We start from the raw sequence: 17,723 nt of genomic DNA, 5'->3' as shown, positions 1-17,723 counted from the left end.
AAGGGTGGGAGAATGATAACTTGAGAAGGCACCAAGCTCAAGTGAGCCTGAAGGATTAGGATGATGTAAGCCTGTTTGACAATGTATGTGAAAATTGTTGATTACTATGAAGTCTGATATAAACAGGATGGTGAGAGGACTATCTGCCATGTCATAATAGAATTAGCTAAAGGAACTCCTCAGTATGTTCAATCTGGAAAATAAAGTGTTCAGAAGAGATATGAAGTAGTTTGGCAGAAATTAGAAATAGACCAGTATCTTATACCATTCACCAAGATAAGAACAAAATGAACACATGACTTGGGCATAAAGGAGATATTATAAGAAAATTAGAACAGGAAACATGTTACCTGTCAGATTTATGGATAAGAGAAAAATATATGAATAAATAAGAGATATAAAAATAAGAGATAGATTATGAAATGCAAAATGGATCATTCTGATTACATAAAATTGAAAAGTTTTATACAAATACAAGGAATGTAGCCAAGATAAGAAGAACAATAAGTTGGGGGAAAATTTATAGACAGTTTCCCAAATAGAAGTCTCATATCTAAAATACATAGGAAATTTTGACATATATATGAATATGAGCCAGTTCTCAATTGATAAATGATTAAAGGATATGGACAGAGCGTTATTGGGTGAAAAAAATCAAAGTTATGCATAATTATATGAAAAATGTTCTGAATCTTTGTAATTTAGAGAAATACAAATTAAAACAATTGTGAGATATCTCACACCCATCAGATTGGCTAAAATGATAAAAGAGCAAAATGACAAATGTTGGAGGGGATGTGGAAAAATGAAGACTAATATATTGTTGGTGGAACTGTGAAAGGATCTAACCATTTTGGAGAGCAATCTGGAGTTATACTCAAAGAGTTATAAAACTGTGTTATAAAACTTCTGACCCAGCAATAACACTACTATTTCCCAAGACTAACAAAGAAAGGTAAACGGAACTATATGTTCTAAAATATTTATAGCAGATCTCTTTGTGGTGGCAAATAACCGGAAATTAAAGGGATGCCCATCAGTTGGGGAATGGCTAAACAAGTTGTGGCTTATAATGGTGATGGGATACAACTACATCATAAGAATAATTTTGGAAAAACATGGAAAGACCTACATGAATTATGTATGAAGAGGGAAACCAGCCAAACCAAGAGAACATTACATAGGGCAACAGAAATACTCTTTGAGGAATAACTTGCTTATGTCTACTTCTAAAGAAAGAACTGATAAATTGAAATAAGTAAGCCACAGTTTGCTAGATGCTGGGGACACAGATACATAAGTGAAAATTTCTTGCCCTCGAGATTCCAGGGAGATCTGTGATTCTGGGCAATTCACTCAAGCCCAATTGCCTAGCCCTTACCATTCTTGTGCCTTAAAACTGATGCAGAAGCTAAATAGACATTTTTATCAAATGGTGCAGTCTCTAATGGAGGGAGGGGACAGAAGGAGGGAACTAGCTGGATATTATATTATTTTAAATATTACCCCAAATAAATAACTTCTTTTAAAAAGGAGAGATATGTTAGTGGTCCTCAGATAAATGAAAGTGAAGAATGAATGAATGAATGAATGAATGAGTGAAAAAATATTCTTTAGCACTTACTGTGTACCCAACTACTCTAAGGACTGGTGATAAAAATGAAATTAAAAGATAAAAAAGCAAAGATAGTCCCTGCTCTTAAGAATCTTATATTCTGATGGAGTGAGTGGACAGTATTCACAAGGGAGTGGTGGACATGGAGGGTTCTTTTAGTCCAGAAAATTACAGAAATGGCGAGTGGGCCTCTGGACATTAGATTTAGTGCCCCTATGGTCACTCTCTATGGAGGAATTGGTGTGAGGACCAGAATGGGAGTGAAGCACAGCAGGTTGATGAACTTATCCAAGATCACAAAGCTAGAACGGATTAGACTGGTTTGGAATTCATCTCCTTTCTCTTTAGCTTCAGTGCTATTTACAATGTATCATGTTATCAGCCAACAAACATTTATTAAGTGCCTACTATGTGCCAGGCATTGGGCCCAGCGCTGGGGATACAAAGCCCATCAGATCATTGGTTATGCTTTCTAATTGTGAGGCTGAGAACTTGATGGGCAGCTGGGATCTATAGAAGGTTTTGATGTGAGAAGTGACATAATTCAGCTGCAAAAAATTAATCTGACTGCAGTTGAAAACGCTTCTTTTGAAGAGTGGTGTGGAGGAAGGGACGCTGAGTATGAGGTCCTTGTGGTCTCTGGTTTAGGCACAAGGAAATGAGCTGGGATGGCAGCAGCGGAAATGGCAAAGGAAGAATTGGTGGACCGTTTTAGCCAGCGGGCTTAACATTTCATTTGGTTTTTTAAAAAGAAAACCACATGGGCCTGGGCTGCGGGAAGGGTGGGTGGAGGGGAGGGAGGGAAATAAAGTGAGTATTGTAACAAAAAGAAAAAAGAAAAGAAAACCACACGTGGAACCTAGTGTAGAGGGTCATTTTTGTGTCCATCATTCGTCCCCCTGGCCAGCCCGGGCAGTGTTTTCTCTTTTAATAGTCTTATTGCATACCAAAAGGAGGATGTTCTTAGCCAGATCTCTACTATATGCCCTTGCAACAAACAGAAGAGCCAGGGAAGCAGATCATCCGGAACAATTCCCTCATCTGCTGAATAACAGGAACCCCGTGCACCCAGCTGACGTGCACTGAGCACCTACTGTGTGTGTAATGCAATGCCGGCTTCCTTTTGGAGAAGTCTGGCCGCACACAAACTGTGAATGAGGCGTGCGTAAAAGAAGCTGACATTCCCAGCAGTTACTTGGTAAACATTAGCTCAGCCCTGAAATACTTTTCTTTGCTTCACTGCAGTCACCCGGAAAAGCTGCTGCGCCAAGGAGTGGTCCGCAAGCCACAGCCACGATGGGGACAGAAGCCGGCGACGCACAGGCAGAATCGTGCCCGAGGGCGAACTTCTCCTGCAGGTTAATGCTTCAGGCATGCTTTCTCGTTGGAGTGCCCCGAGCACGCAGGCTTGGAAAGATGGGGCTTCTCTTGACTGATTCTTAAGGGCTTTCCCTAACAGCAGGCACCTGCTTTGGTAACTAAAGAACTGTTAGATTAAGCGGCTGAGCAAAGGAAGGCGGTGGCTGGGGTTGAGCCTCAATCCACACTGTTGTTCCCAAGCTTAGCGGGGGCTCAGACCTATTTTAAAGCTTACCAGTAGCTGTTGGGTTTACATCAGCTGCGTTTTCCAGTGGATCCTCCCCCCCTCCCCAGAGCCATGTTTTATAACGGAGAAGGAAAAAGGGGAAAATAGCTCACCAAAGTTAATCAGTGCAGAAAGCCCGACATGGGTAGTGCTCCATGGCTGTAGCCTCCCCCGCTTCAAAATAGGGAGGGCGTATCTTCATGTTTCTTCATTGGGCCAAGCTTCTCATTATAATTTCATAGCATTCCGATTATGTTATGGTCATTGCATAGATTGTTTAGCGCCTTCTGCCTACGTTGTGTCAGTTCATATAATTCTTTCCATTCTTTTCTGTATTAATCATATAAATCATATCTTACAATCTCATAATATTCCTTTATAACCATCCCTCAGTCAATGGGCCTCTACTTTGTTTCCAGCTCTTTGTTTTGAAAGAAGCCCAGATATAAATATTTTGTTACATATGTGGAATTTTTCTTTTTGGTATTCACAACATCGGGCTATACACCTAGCAGTGGAATCTCTGAGTCAAAAGGTATAGCATTATTCTAGGAATTTTTAGGCACGTTTTTTTTTTCTGATTAGTTAGTATTCATGAATCAGGAAGCCAAGAGAGATTATGAATATACAATTTCTGGCCAAGATTATCTATCTATCTGTCTGTCTATCTATCTATCTATCTATCTATCTATCTATCTATCTATCTATCTATCTATCCATCCATCCATCTATCCATCTATCTATCCATCCATCCATCTATCCATCTATCCATCTATCCATCTATCCATCCATCTATCTATCTATCTATCTATCTATCTATCTATCTATCTATCTATCTATCTATCTATCCATCCATCCATCCATCTATCTATCTATCTATCTATCTATCTATCTATCTATCTATCTATCTATCTATCTATCTATCTATTTATCCATGAATCCATCCATCCATCTCTCTCTATCTGTCTATCCATCTGTTTATCCATCCATCATCTGTCTTCTATCTCTCCATTCATCTATCTATTAATTTATTTAATATGCCTAACATTTCAGTCTGTTTGATCTCAAGGTTCTAATTGACTTCATTTGAATTGGCCCAACCCAAGGTTCATAATTGTGAACTATGCATTCATTCATTCAACCATCTGTCCAACCATTTGTTTGTTTTTTGATTCATTCAACAAGTATTTATTAAGTACCTAAAATGTGCCAAGTACTGTGCTAACCAAAAACATAAGTGAAAATTTCTTACCCTTAAGTTTTCAGGGGAGATGGACAACCCTGGGAAATCACTTAACCCCACTTGCCTAGTCCTTACCATTCTTCTGCCTTAGAAAAAATAATAGTATAAATTCCAAAACAGAAGGAAAGGGGTTTAAAAAAAGATTCCAAGGGAGAAATAATGGTGGCCTGATCAAAGATAGTCACTAATACTGGCGGCTTTTGAATAAAGACTGGGTAACTCTTTGTGGGTAAATGTTGCAGAGAGGATTTCAGTTCAAGAATAGGTAGGACAACGTGTCCTTTGAGGTCTGTTCCAACTTAGAAATTCTTTGATTCTAGAAAAATTGGACCCCTTAAAATAAATTACCATTATACTTCTTAACTGGATTATTCAATGACCCATCCTTGTACATACATGAGTCTACAGTATGTGGCTGTATTGTTTATCATTTATCCTTATCATGGGGAAAGTGACATATTGAACAGAGAGTGATCCTCAGTCAGGGATATCTGAGTTCAAATCCTGTCTTTGAAATACACTGGCTATGTCTGGGTCAGTCATATATCCTCTAAATAATGTTGGCAACTCTCTAAGATGAAATTGTGTGAGAGTTATGACTTGGTTTGATTGGTGGGATCTTATCAACAGGAATCCCCAAACTGATGAAGTCATAGGCTATGATCACTACCACCATCACTACTACTACCACCACCAAAAACAAAAACTCACTTTAGCAGATATTATTAAAAACAATTGTATATGGATACAGTCCAATTGTGGTACAATGGAAAGAGCCCTGAACTTAGGGCCATGCAACCTGGCTTTAACTTCTGTCTCTATTTCTCATTACCTGGATGACATTAGGAAAATCACTCCTTTACATCCCCTAGCCTCAGTTCCCTTATGTGAAAAGTCAGGGGGTTGGGATAGCTGGTCTCTGAGTTCTGATCTATTGTCCTATAACTTATAATCACAGTCTTTCTTTGCAAACTCAGGTCAAATAATCCAATTTCAGTGAAGGCTTATTGGAATCTGGCCACTGACATTTTTGCTGATGATCAGCATGATGAATGGAAGGCCAGGCACTGGGGGCACTAATTAATCTCTGGAGTAAATTCCCACCCACTGGGCCCTCCTCAGTAAAAAGAAAGACCATTTGTATCCAGAATAAAGGAAAGTGAAGGGGAAAAAATGCAGACCTGAGCAATGAAGGGAAGTGGTGAGCAGCTATAGCTGAGCTTGGGACAGTGTGCGCACCAGACCTTAATGACTTCCGACATATCTCTACATTAGTGAGTTGGGGAAAGTGGGCTGGGGTTGGATGTCAAGATTTCAAATTGCCATTAGCAGTGAAAGTCATGGAGCCAATGTTTTTAGCTTAAGAGATGGGAGGGTTATACTTCATTGGCAGAGATTCTGTGTGTGTGTGTGTGTGTGTGTGTGCGCGCGAGTGCACACACACTTTGTGGTAGAGAAGTAAGGCAATAGAACAAATACGTTTTTGGTGAAATCAAATTATAATTGATGATTCAATCAATCAAGTAATCATTTTTTAATTGTTTGCTAAGTTCAAAGCATAAGTGTTGATGAAAAAAGAATATATATGTATATGTAATATATATGTACATATATACATATATGTATCATAAACATTGTCCAAAATCCAAAGAAGATAGGCTATACCTTAAATGATCATTTTGTTTTTAAAGAAAAAAAATCACATTGAGAACCTAGTGCAAATTATGATTCTGATGTCCATCATTCCTCTAATCAGCTGGGTAGTGTTTTCTATTTTAATAGTCTTATTGCATAAAAAAGGATGATTGTGTATAAGCAAAACTCCAAAATAAAACCATAAATATACTAATGTAAAAGATGACTCCCACAGTTCTTTCTCTGGAGGTGGATAGCATTCCTCACCATGAATGAGTCTTTCAGGATTGTCCCAGATCATTGCATTGCTGAGACTAGTCAAGTTTTCACAGATAATCATCACACTATATTGCTTTTATTGGGTACATTGTTCTCCCAGTTTTACTTATTTCATTCTGCATCAGTTCCTTTAAAATTTTTATTTAATTAGTCAATTTAAAACATTATTCCTTGGTTACAAGAATCATATTCTTTACCTCCCTCCTCCAACCCTCCCATAGCCACTGGGTTTTACATGTACATTTACACAATTCCACTGGGTTTTACATGTATCGTTGATCAAAACCTCTTTTCATATTGTACTGTATGTACTGATGTACTGTATGTACTGATGATTGTACTAGGATGATCATATAGAGTCTACATCCCCAATCATATCCCCATTGACCCATGTGATCAAGCAGTTGTTTTTCTTCTGTGTTTCTACTCTCACAGTTTTTCTTCTGAATGTGGATAGTGGTTTTTCTTGTAGATCCCTCAGAGTTGTTCAGGGTCACTGCATTGCCACTAATGGAGAAGTCCATTACATTCTATTGTACCATAGCATATCAGTCTCTGTGTATAATGTTCTCCTGGTTCTGCTCCCTTCACTCTGCATCACTTCCTGGAGGTCGTCCCAGTTCACATGGAATCCCTCCAGTTCATTATTCCTTTGAGCACAATACTATTCCATCACCAACATATACCACAATTTGTTCAGCCATTCCCCAATTGAAGGGCATCCCCTCATTTTCCATGTTTTTTTGCCACCACAAAATCACTCCTCTTAGTAGAGAAAAAACCCCAAAGCAAAATGATAGTGGGCTAATTCTTCTTTATGTTATTCTTAATCCCTCAGCACAGTTATGAAGTACCAGCCAGCACAACTCATTTTCTCTTTCTCTGATGAGTATTGTGTGATCTTGCATCTGAAGGGGCCAATGTTGAAATAAATATGCCAATATCAATTGCCCCTCATATAAACATGTGGAGAGGATCTATTTGAAGGCATCTGAAAGACATATGTCCAAATGAACTTGGGATTTCTTCAAGGCATTATTGTCTCTAGCTCATTCCCATGGACTTTTTTCAGTATTTTACAGGTTAAATCTTTAAAAAAAAATTAAGGAACTGTGTAGGACCTATGGAGAAATTTACATTTTTTTTTGTATAACAGGTGATAGAACTGTGAACTTTAGCTTCTTCAACATCAGAGTTGAATCAATTAATAGAGGGAGCTTCTTCTATCTTGAGGAAGGGAAATCAGGCAGAAACTAAGTGCAGGAGGAATCAAAAGCTGGGCACCAGATACATTAGCTTCCATTTGAAGAGGGAACCTGATAATGAAGATTTCCCACTGATGCTTGAAAGGAGCAAATAGTAAAAAAAAACAAAACAGAAGATAAATGAGACTTCTGATTAAGTAAGCTGAGAACACTGACTAAAATCAGATAGTTTTAGCAGCTTCCTTTTCTTTTAGTAGAGGAGATGCTGAAAGCTGAGTGGAGGAAATCAGAATATGGTTGCTGGAAGAGAAGTTCCTAGGCTTATTGCCCTTTATTACCATCTACATCTTGAGAAATGGGAAAACTCTCATGTGCCTGACAGTATTAGATTCCACTATCCAGAGCAAGCCATCTCTGGATTGAGAGGGAGAAACTTTTTAGAGCCCCAAGAGAACATCTGAAGAGGTTTTTTTTTTTAAACATTTCTGGCTTAATGGAATTGCTTTTCACTGAAATAGGTTAACACTTTCTTAGGACCCTGCTAAGAGTGGCTTTGTGCTAAAAGTGTCTGACACTGATTTAGCAACTCAAGAGTTTCAGAGAAGAAGTCTTGACCAGCAGGTCATGTGTGGTACAGATTGTTCTCTTAAGAGACCAAGGGCATCAAGGCCTACAGTTCAGAATTATGAGTTGCCCCAGGCACAGAATAAGAGAAACCCATGAAAGGTTTCGGTGTCTATGCTCATTCTCCAAAATGGACATTTGTGGGAAAGTATGACTCAATTATTATTGCTTTTATTATTCAGTAAGTATTTAATAATTAAGAGTTAATATTGGCATTGGGACTAATTTTGTGAAAATAGAAAGCACACTGTTGGGGAGACAAGAGATGTAGTAATGAATAAGAGCAATATATTATTCCATACTGAGATTATCTCTAAGACCTTAAGAGTTGAATTTTGTAGTACCATGGTAGCACCCAGACTAACTTCTATTCTCCACACCTACACCTGTTTAGGGAGAGAGAGAGAGAGAGAGAGAGAGAGAGAGAGAGAGAGAGAGAGAGAGAGAGAGAGAGAGAGAGAGAGAGAGAGAGAGAGAAAGAGAAAGAGAAAGAGCGCTATGGGCTTCTCTGCCTATATTAGTAGGTTGATAGCCATGTCTTTGCTACATAGCTATTACAGACTTCCAGACATGTTTAGTTTCTTCATTATTAGGTTCACACTTTCACACACTCAAAAATCACTGAAAACAATCTCCTTGGCCTTTTGTGTCTTGCCTAGGGGGTGACCCCAGCAAATCAATCAAGAAATCAATCATTACACATTTATGAAATGTGCCAGGCACTATGGGAGGGGCTAGGGATTTGTTGTTCAGTAATTTTAGTCATGTCTAACTTTTTGTGACCCCATTTGAGGTTTAATCGGCAATCATTGGAGTGGTTTGTCATTTACTTCTCCAGCTCATTTTACACGTGAGGAAACTAGGAAAACAAAGCTAGGTTACTTGGCCAAGGTCACAATCTAGTAAGTGTCTGAGGCTGGATTTGAACTCAGCTCTTCTTGAATCCAGGCCAAGCTACTCTATTCACTGTTTAACCTAGATGTCTTGTGCTAGAGATACAAGCACACAAGAAGGAAATAATCCTTAGGACTCATAAGGAAATTACTTTCCATGAAGAGAGACAATAAGTATATAGATGAACACATTCAGTATCATTATAACTCAAAGAAATTTTCTGTTGTTCTTAAGGCTATTTAACTTTCTAGGAAGACTGCCTTTTGTTAGGAGTCTAGTTTGATTGTTTACTTTTAATGTCTAATATGTATTTCCTTGCCAATTTCCAAATGCAAACAGCAGTTTCCTCCAGTTCTTCTCTGTGGAGATATCCATCTCCAGATCCCTTCTCTAATCTTTATTTCTATTATCTCTTCTCACTGCTTTTTAGATTTCAAAAATTTAATTCCATCTTCATTCTATTTGTTTTAGTAACTTTCTTCTCTGTCCCAAAGGATAGGAGCCTGTGGATTTTAAAATTAATATTCAATAACTAAGTATTATATTTTATAAAGTTTTTATTAATAATAACTAAAGTAAAAGAACTACCTGAACCCAGCCCAGTCTTGAGAAGAAAAAAGGGAAGAGGGAGGAGCTACAGAACTTATAAAACAATAATGTGACCATGAAAATGTGGAGGTATAGGAGAGATTAAAGGGAATTTAGGGAAATACTAAGGGACTTATAGGGGATGAAGTCCAAAGGTTCAAAATCTCCATTTATACATATCCCTCTGTGATCCTTTGGGAGAACAGTCTCACTAATGGGTCATAAAAACATAATCATCTTAAGCATTACAATAATTTGTGAATAAAAGAAAAAAGAACAAAATCAACGATTGCTAGGTTGATAAAAAAACTGATTTCAGGTCAGTCTCCTTTGGCATAAGAAAAACAAATCCAAATAAAAGAGAAAAAATAACTTGTGGATATGAAATACAAAATTAAATTCTCTAAAGGCTGTATATAAGTTGTAACCAGTTTTGATGGAGTCCATCCATCATCATCTATGTGACAATTAACCAAGGCAAAAAGGCAGAAAAGGCTTTTAAAGCAACATGTGATTTTTCATGGATTTAGTGACAAGGATTTAGGCAAGCTATTAATGGGATCATACAATGATATGTTGTTCTTCAGCAAAGGTACAAAATAAAGATCAATATAGGCAAAACATAGAAGCTTAAAATGATTCAGTATAACAGAAAGATATTGATTAGATTAATACAGATAAAGTTAAAAAATTAAACCTTAAAGCAATCAGCAATCATAGGCAGTGAAGTCAAAAATACTTTTCACCAATCCCAATAGACTTGTCCACTATTAAGGAGAGGAATAAACTGAAAATGATTTGCAAGCAATAAAACAATGGAGTATGAAAAGGTTTTAAATTCACCTCCAGATCTCATTAAGTTTTCTTCCCCTCCCCCAGTATTTATCATCCATTCACATTTCTTTTGTCAGAGCTCTGAAGTTCATCATAGTGAGGGAGAATTCTGCCCTGAACATAGTATGGAGGAATCTCAAATTGAATGTATTGTAGAGGTTGGGTAGACCTAAATGCCAAAGGTGTGTAGGAAGATGAAGCTCCCTCTGAATCTCAGGATTATTCAAGCTAAGTGCAAAGACTAGTGCACCCAGGAACAGTAGTAAGAAAAGACACGCCAAAACTTTGTGCTTTGTAACATGTTTACTCCTTAAATAAAAGTTAAACAAAAGGAGACCCTGACTGGATGGTAAAGAAACTTTTTTTTTTAGGGGTTTTTGCTAAAGAGTTTTTAAGAACTATTCTTCTGTGCTCTCTTCTCTAAGGGCCAAACTGGGAGGGACAACAATAGCATATTTGCATATGAGAGAAAGAGTACTGCTCCCTGGTGTTTTGGGGTCAATAGAAAGAAGGAAAAAGCAAGCTTATTCCCCCAAACTGACTTTAAATACACTGATTTGAACTAACTTCCCTCCCTGTGAAAAACCTTGAACAACAACCTTCTAAACCAGGAGCCCAGAGTTAGCTTAAGAAATCTGCTTGAAAAGTAGAAGGGGTGGGGCTGAATAATGCTGTTTCTTTTTTAATTTCATGCTGAAAAAATGTCTAGGACTGGCTGGAAAACCCACATGGAGTGTGTGTGGTGGGGTGACTAAAAGGATTGGGGAATCTCACCATCTGTGGAGAGACTTAAATCAGAGATAGTGGGAGGCAGCAGTGGAGCAGCACACTCGATGGGCACACGTGTTGGGGTGGCAGGAGTAGTGAGGCTGGAAGGAATGGAGCAGGAAAACAGTGATAACAGTGGCAGCAGTAGTAGCAGCAGGATGAGGGGCTGGGAGAGCACAGGGAGACCAGGCCACCAGGCCCTTGTGATGGGCAGAGATTGGGCAAACAGTATTACTGAAAAACCTATCTTTACTGCAAGGCTATCTGTTCAAAAATGTTGAGAATTTGTATCCCAAAGTGGTTGTCCATAATGTGGATTTTTAAATTAATATTCAATAACTATTATATTTTGTAAAGTTTTATTAATAATAACTAAAGTAAAAGAACTACCTGAACCCAGACTGGACTCAAGAAAAAAAAAGAGAAGAGGGATGAGCTACAGAACTAATAAAACAATAATGTGACCATGTAAATGTGGAGGCGCAGGAGAGAGTAAAGGGAATTTAGGGAAACACTAAGGGACTTCTAGGGGATTAAGTCAAAAAGTTCAAAATCTTCATTTATACAAGCCCCATAAAAAAGGGTGGAAAATCACTGAAGTGATTTTTGTTCTTTGTTAGCAATTCTGGTAATTAAATGACCAGAAAATGCATTTAGTAAGCACCTATTATGGGCATGATGCTATGCCATGTGACTATGAAGACAAAACCTTACAGATGATCCTTGTCCTTGAGAAGCATATATTCTACTGAGGGGAGAGATAATAAACAAACAAATGATTACAAAATACTTTGGGGAGTTGGGGTGTACCAACAAGTGGGTGGATCAGGAGATCCCATGTGGGAGGTGGCACCTGAGATGAACTTTGACAGATCCTGGGAACTGGTAGGAGAGGGAGTGCATGCTAGAATGCCCAAAGGCATGAAGAGTCCAAAAGGAAAGTCAATATGGCAAGCTATATTGTATTTGTGAATTTCTTTTTTTTTTCCACTCTTTACTATTCACAACTTAAGTGAGTGATCACTAACCACTGAACTGTGTGGTGAAGAAATGCTTTCTAGGAATTACCTAAAACTCTGTAGCTTCTTGGGAGAAACACATGCACAAGACTAAGGTGGGGCTGTGCTGGGGTCTTCACATTTTATGTATCCTTGGCAGACTGACAGTTTGGCAAAGCCCTGGTGAATTCAATGGACTCCTTCTCAGAAGAATGCTCTTAAATAACTTAAATAAAATATAGAACATTGCTATGTTCTATTTTATATTTTATATAGAAAAATGCTAGTTTTGATAATTTCATTATTGAATTAATTAATTCAATAATAATTGAAATATACTTCTTTTATTTTGAATTTCAAAGATTCCAGGTAAAGGATCCCTGCCACAAAGAAGCCTTTGAGTTCCTGAGTCAATGTAATCTTTCTAGCTCAGGATAAGGCAGGAGAACCCCATTAAAAAGTCCTAACTGCTCCCTTAATAAATCCAGAGTAGGTCAAATGTAGGTTGTTTAGTGATTGACTTTGTGTGAAAATCCTGAGGGAGGGGAGAATCTGTATGATTTCTCCTACCCTAGAATAAATATCCATGGAAAATCTTCTCAGCAGGAAATCACATTTTGTATACTTCACACATATCACACGCAGTGCCTGTTTGCCTGCTGTGTGGTTAAGTAAACAGAGTAGCTGTGTGCCATGTAAATACTCCTGAAGCAATCTGGACACAGCACAGAACAGCAAGTGTTCCAAGATCCCAGAGTGGCAGGAGTCCATCAATCATTTATTTTATTTTTTTGGCTTGGAGCCTAAGAAAATGCTTCCAAGAGCAAATGTCCCTCTCCCAGAAAGAAAAAACAAAACAAAACAAAACAACTAATGATGGCTGAGATTGTTATTCCAAAAAATGACCAAGACACTTAGCAAATGAAAGACCAATAATTCTGTTGGTGGTTTAGAGAAGGAAGAGATAGAATGGTCTGAACAAAATAACTATATTGCAGAAAGTTCATCCAAAAACAATAGCCCTTGAATTAAAAACAATTGCCATATTTAGCATGTATACATTATAGACTACAAAGTCATCTCACTCTAGCCTCACAGTCACCCTGGGAGGAAGGATCTGTGGGAATTATTTCCATTTTTACAGATGAGGAAACTACCTAAGAACACCAAGTGCCCGTGGCCATCCAGCATGCATTAAGACATCTCACCTCTCTTTCTTTTTCTTTGACTTTTTAAAGGCCAACTTGACTGAAAATAGCCACCCTTCAGACAAGAATCTAAGAACCCTTCTTCTGGGTTTTATGTGCTAGCTGTTTGTTGTTCCAGTTGGACAGATAAGACTAGTGACTGGATGAATAAAGCCTGAAATCAGAGGGATTTTTATTCTTCAAGATCTGTGAAGCACCTTTGGGAATCACATAGAATCATTCCCTCATTTAATAGATGAGGTTGAGAAAAGAACAGTGTAGTATATAGTGAGGATTTAATAAAGACTTCATTCATTCATTCATTGAAGTGACTTTTCCTAGGTTATTCTAACATGTCTAAAACCATATAATCTAAGGGTTTTTTTTTTTTTTGTAAAGTACTTAGCACAGTGCCTGGCATATAGTAGGCACTTAATAAATATTTTCTTCTTCCTTCCTTCCTTCCTTCCTTCCTTCCTTCCTTCCTTCCTTCCTTCCTTCCTTCCTTCCTTCCTTCCTTCCTTCCTTCCTTCCTTTTTGACTACTATCATTCTGTTTACTTTGAGTTTTCAATTCCCTAAAATTTCCAGATTTTTCCACCATATAGCTCCCCCATCCTTCCTCTGTATTATTGACTACTTAAGCTGGTTACATTAACTAACATCAATTTTTGAGAGACAGCAAGCAAGACACAGAGAGTCAGAGAGATGATATTCTTAAAGTCCTTAGTAAACTGATATTTTATCAATATAATGCTTGCTCTCATCATCATCATTATTATTGATAAATATTCACTTCCTTCAATGGACTTGCAAGCAGGATTCCCATCAATGAATTTTCTCATAAGTACATATACTTCAGTGTTTCAGTGGACACTGTGACCGTACCTTTTTGAATCATCTTTCCACCAGGGCGGATTTCACCTCATCCTTATTTTCTCCTCCTATGCAATGTTCTTCCCTGTCTTCATGTAACTCCTACCACCCTTGAATAGATTATCTACCCAAGAGGCTGAAAGCCTCTCTGAAAGGTCCATGTAATTCGATGGAAGGAACACTGAACTAGGAAGAGTCAGGGGTTCTGGGATGGGATCCTGCTGCTGCCACTAAGTTGAAGAGAGACCTTGTGATTTCAGTTCACTTTACCTCTAGGTTCCAAGCATTTCATCCTTAAAATCCAAGGGCTGAAACAAGATGATTCCTTTCAGTTATAAGTTCTCTGATTCCTATGAATTGTAGCAAGGGGAGGCATGGGAAGGAGGGCAGAAATACATTCTCTCCCTATTAGTCAAGAAGATTCTGTAAGCTTTAAGAGGGATCTGGGGCTTTCTTTCTCTGCTTGGTATACTTAGGGCTGAGCACAGTGCCTGACAAACAGTAGGTTTTCAATAAATTTAAATTTAATTAAATTTTAATAAGTTTAATAAATCAGTAGCTTAATTGTATGAATCCAGAGATAAGAGGAAGAAACTTTTCTGCTCCTGAATGTGTTTTTTTTTCCTTTTTTCTGCAGGCCTTGAATGGTTTTGTGCTGGTGGTTACTTCTGAGGGGCTAATTTTTTACTCCTCTCACACTATCCAGGACTACCTGGGATTCCATCAGGTTAGTATTTGTCTTACTAAAACCGTTGCTCCTTCAGAGCTTGGAATTATGGATGGTCAGACAACCCTATGATATGAAATATTTATTTCCACTGAAAACATAGTGTATTTCATTCTGAGAGAGAAGCTGACAGTCTACAGGCCCCACAGGCCCTGTTGAAATTCAATGTCATATGTATAATATATAGACCGAATCTGCCATGCACTTATTGGACATGCATTAAAATACTCATCTTGGAGGCAGCCAGGAGACAGGAGTAGGCCTGGAAATGGGAAGTCCTGGGTTCAAATATGGCCTCAGACACTTCCTAGCTGTGTGACCCTGGACAAATCACTTAACCCCCAATGCCTAGCCCTTACCACTCTTCAGCCTTAGAGCCACTGCATAGTATTGATTCTAAGAAGGAAGGTGAGGGTTCAAAAATACCAGTATTCTTAACAAAGTGTGACAAATAATAACATATTTAAGGAATGACTTCATCAACCAGAAGCCCAAGAAGAAGTTGAAACTGCTCTCTGAAAAACTGGAGTTGGAATAGTGTTAGGGTAGGGCATTGAGCAGAATGATTTCAGTATTCCCATTCATCCATCCCCATTCACTCTTCTGTTGACTCATTATGGCCTCAATGGGTTTCCTGTTTTAAACATTGCTTCTCTGTTCTGGAATGTTTCATCACAGGATCTGTATTTTTTTTTAAAGCTCTGAACCCCTCCACCCCTCCAGAGAGAGGGCATTTGCCAGACATGTTAGTTTTTATTCTCTGTCTTCCCCTTCTCTGCAGATGCCAGAGATTCTCTGTTTCCTCCTCCCAAAAGTATATCCAATTGTGGAATCTGACTAGTAATGGCCTAAGGTTAACACAATTTCTAAAGACAAAGTAAAAGCCTATTTATCTTTCTTTATTTTAAATGTTTACTTTGTTTTTTAGAGATTGTGCTAACTCTCAGCCTTATTATCAGAGCCCTGACCCCTTTCTCTTTGGCAAATATTTCTGCTTGCGCTTATGTTCCCTCTTCCATGTGGCTTCTCAAGCCTCCCTTTATCCAGCTCTACACTTTCATATAGTACATGGCTCCCATGGTTCTGAATAGGACATGAGAGCCTCTTGGAGTGAGTCTAACTTTGGTTTGAAATGACCCAATGGACTCTCAAAGGTTACTCAAAGGGCATGATCTTTCATTGTTCATCCTCTGGTACTGTTCCCTTCCAGTTCATTCAAGAGGCTTGGCCACACCTTGCAAAGGGACCATTCCCATGATCACATTTTTATAGTTCGTTTGGCATCTCACCTCTCAGGCTCTTTCCTGTTATTAAGTTCTGGGCTCTCAAGAATCACTCATTTACATTAGCATCATCAAACTGGGCTGAAATGTCATGTGAAACGGTACACCAATCAAGACACAGTATTTTCCTCAGCAGGTACTTCATCACCATCCCCCCTCCATATATACTCCTGGCAGACAAAACTAGTGAAACTCCTAGAGGCCATTCTCCAAGGGAAGCCAAACATGGAGTATGAACACTTAGTGTCTTACTACACAAGCTAAGACTCCCCAGAAGAGAGAGTTGCTTGATACCATCTTTGTAGTCAGTTACAGTTAGGTGAGATCAATGAGGGAAGAGTCTGAAAAAGAAGAAACAAATACTTCCTATGGAAGGGCACCCAGGAAGACTTCTGTTAGCTTGACAGGAAAAGTAACGAGGTCAGCTGTCTTCCTGAGGTTTGTCAAGAGAGGTTTGATAGAGAGCCTACTTCAACTGGTCAAACCTGATGACAAAGACCCTCTTCTGTTGAAAGAAATGAATGCTCTTACTGGAAGGAGCCTTAAAATATTTCTTGGGCTTAAGAAATTCTAGAGGAGAGGCTGAAGGGTTTGGCATCTTTGTGAGTGGCATCTTCTTTATTGCTACTCAAAGGCAGAGGCTTCAAAAGAGAGTGGCACATTTGGGGTGTAAATAGCTGTTTGAGAAGAGAGCTTCTTGGAGTGGGATTTGGATTTCCATACCTCAGTTTAAAAGGTAGGAATGGTGAGCTCCTTTCTAGGGACACAGTTCACTGAATAAGAGGCAGCAGAAATATACCTGAATTGTTTGGTCAAGAGAGTTTCAAATTGAAAATTAAGGATGGACAGAGAAAACTGCCCTCTCAGGTCTAACTGGCCAGATATCACAGAAGCACAATAGCCAGGGGAAGCAAGGAAAACCTCTAGCCTCAGATTATCTTCAAACAAATGCACAACATTCAGAGAATAAGCAAGATAAACTAGAAATCCCAGGTCAAGGAAGCAGCTTAGAAACTAGTCTACTTCCTTAACCTTACCCAAATCTGGATATATGCACCATAAACTTGCTCAAGGGTTGGGAGAGTGAAAGCAAAGCACTTTGTAAACTCCCAAGTGCCTTATCAATGACTCATTCAATAAGGACATATTGAGCATCACTCTAACCACTTACTGTAAGTGCTAGGAGTACCAAGAATTAAATGAATTAGTATCTGATTTTCAGGAGTTTTATGTCCTTCCAGAAGAGAAGTTCTTCATCTGGGATCTGGTGGTCCATGGATAGATTTTAGGGGCTCTATTAACTTATATGGGGAAAATGTTGTGATAAGTATTGTAAGTGTTGTACACTTGCTTTCTTTAAAAAAAGTAACCCTTACCTTCCAT

General features: G+C 38.5%; 1 protein-coding gene across 1 annotated transcript in view; it reads left to right on the top strand.

Annotated features, from left to right (window-relative positions):
• Positions 1–17,723, top strand: part of LOC103093117 (aryl hydrocarbon receptor-like) — an 87,042-nt gene that overhangs the window by 27,651 nt on the left and 41,668 nt on the right. The window contains exons 4-5 of the mRNA XM_056814789.1: positions 2,861–2,973; positions 14,968–15,057. Of these exons, the coding sequence (XP_056670767.1) occupies positions 2,861–2,973; positions 14,968–15,057 (203 nt within the window). The remainder of the gene's footprint in view (positions 1–2,860; positions 2,974–14,967; positions 15,058–17,723) is intronic.

This window comes from Monodelphis domestica, chromosome 2 (genome assembly GCF_027887165.1).
Source record: "Monodelphis domestica isolate mMonDom1 chromosome 2, mMonDom1.pri, whole genome shotgun sequence".
NCBI classification, from domain to species: Eukaryota; Metazoa; Chordata; class Mammalia; order Didelphimorphia; family Didelphidae; genus Monodelphis; species Monodelphis domestica.
This window is presented reverse-complemented; position numbering and strand designations above follow the sequence as displayed.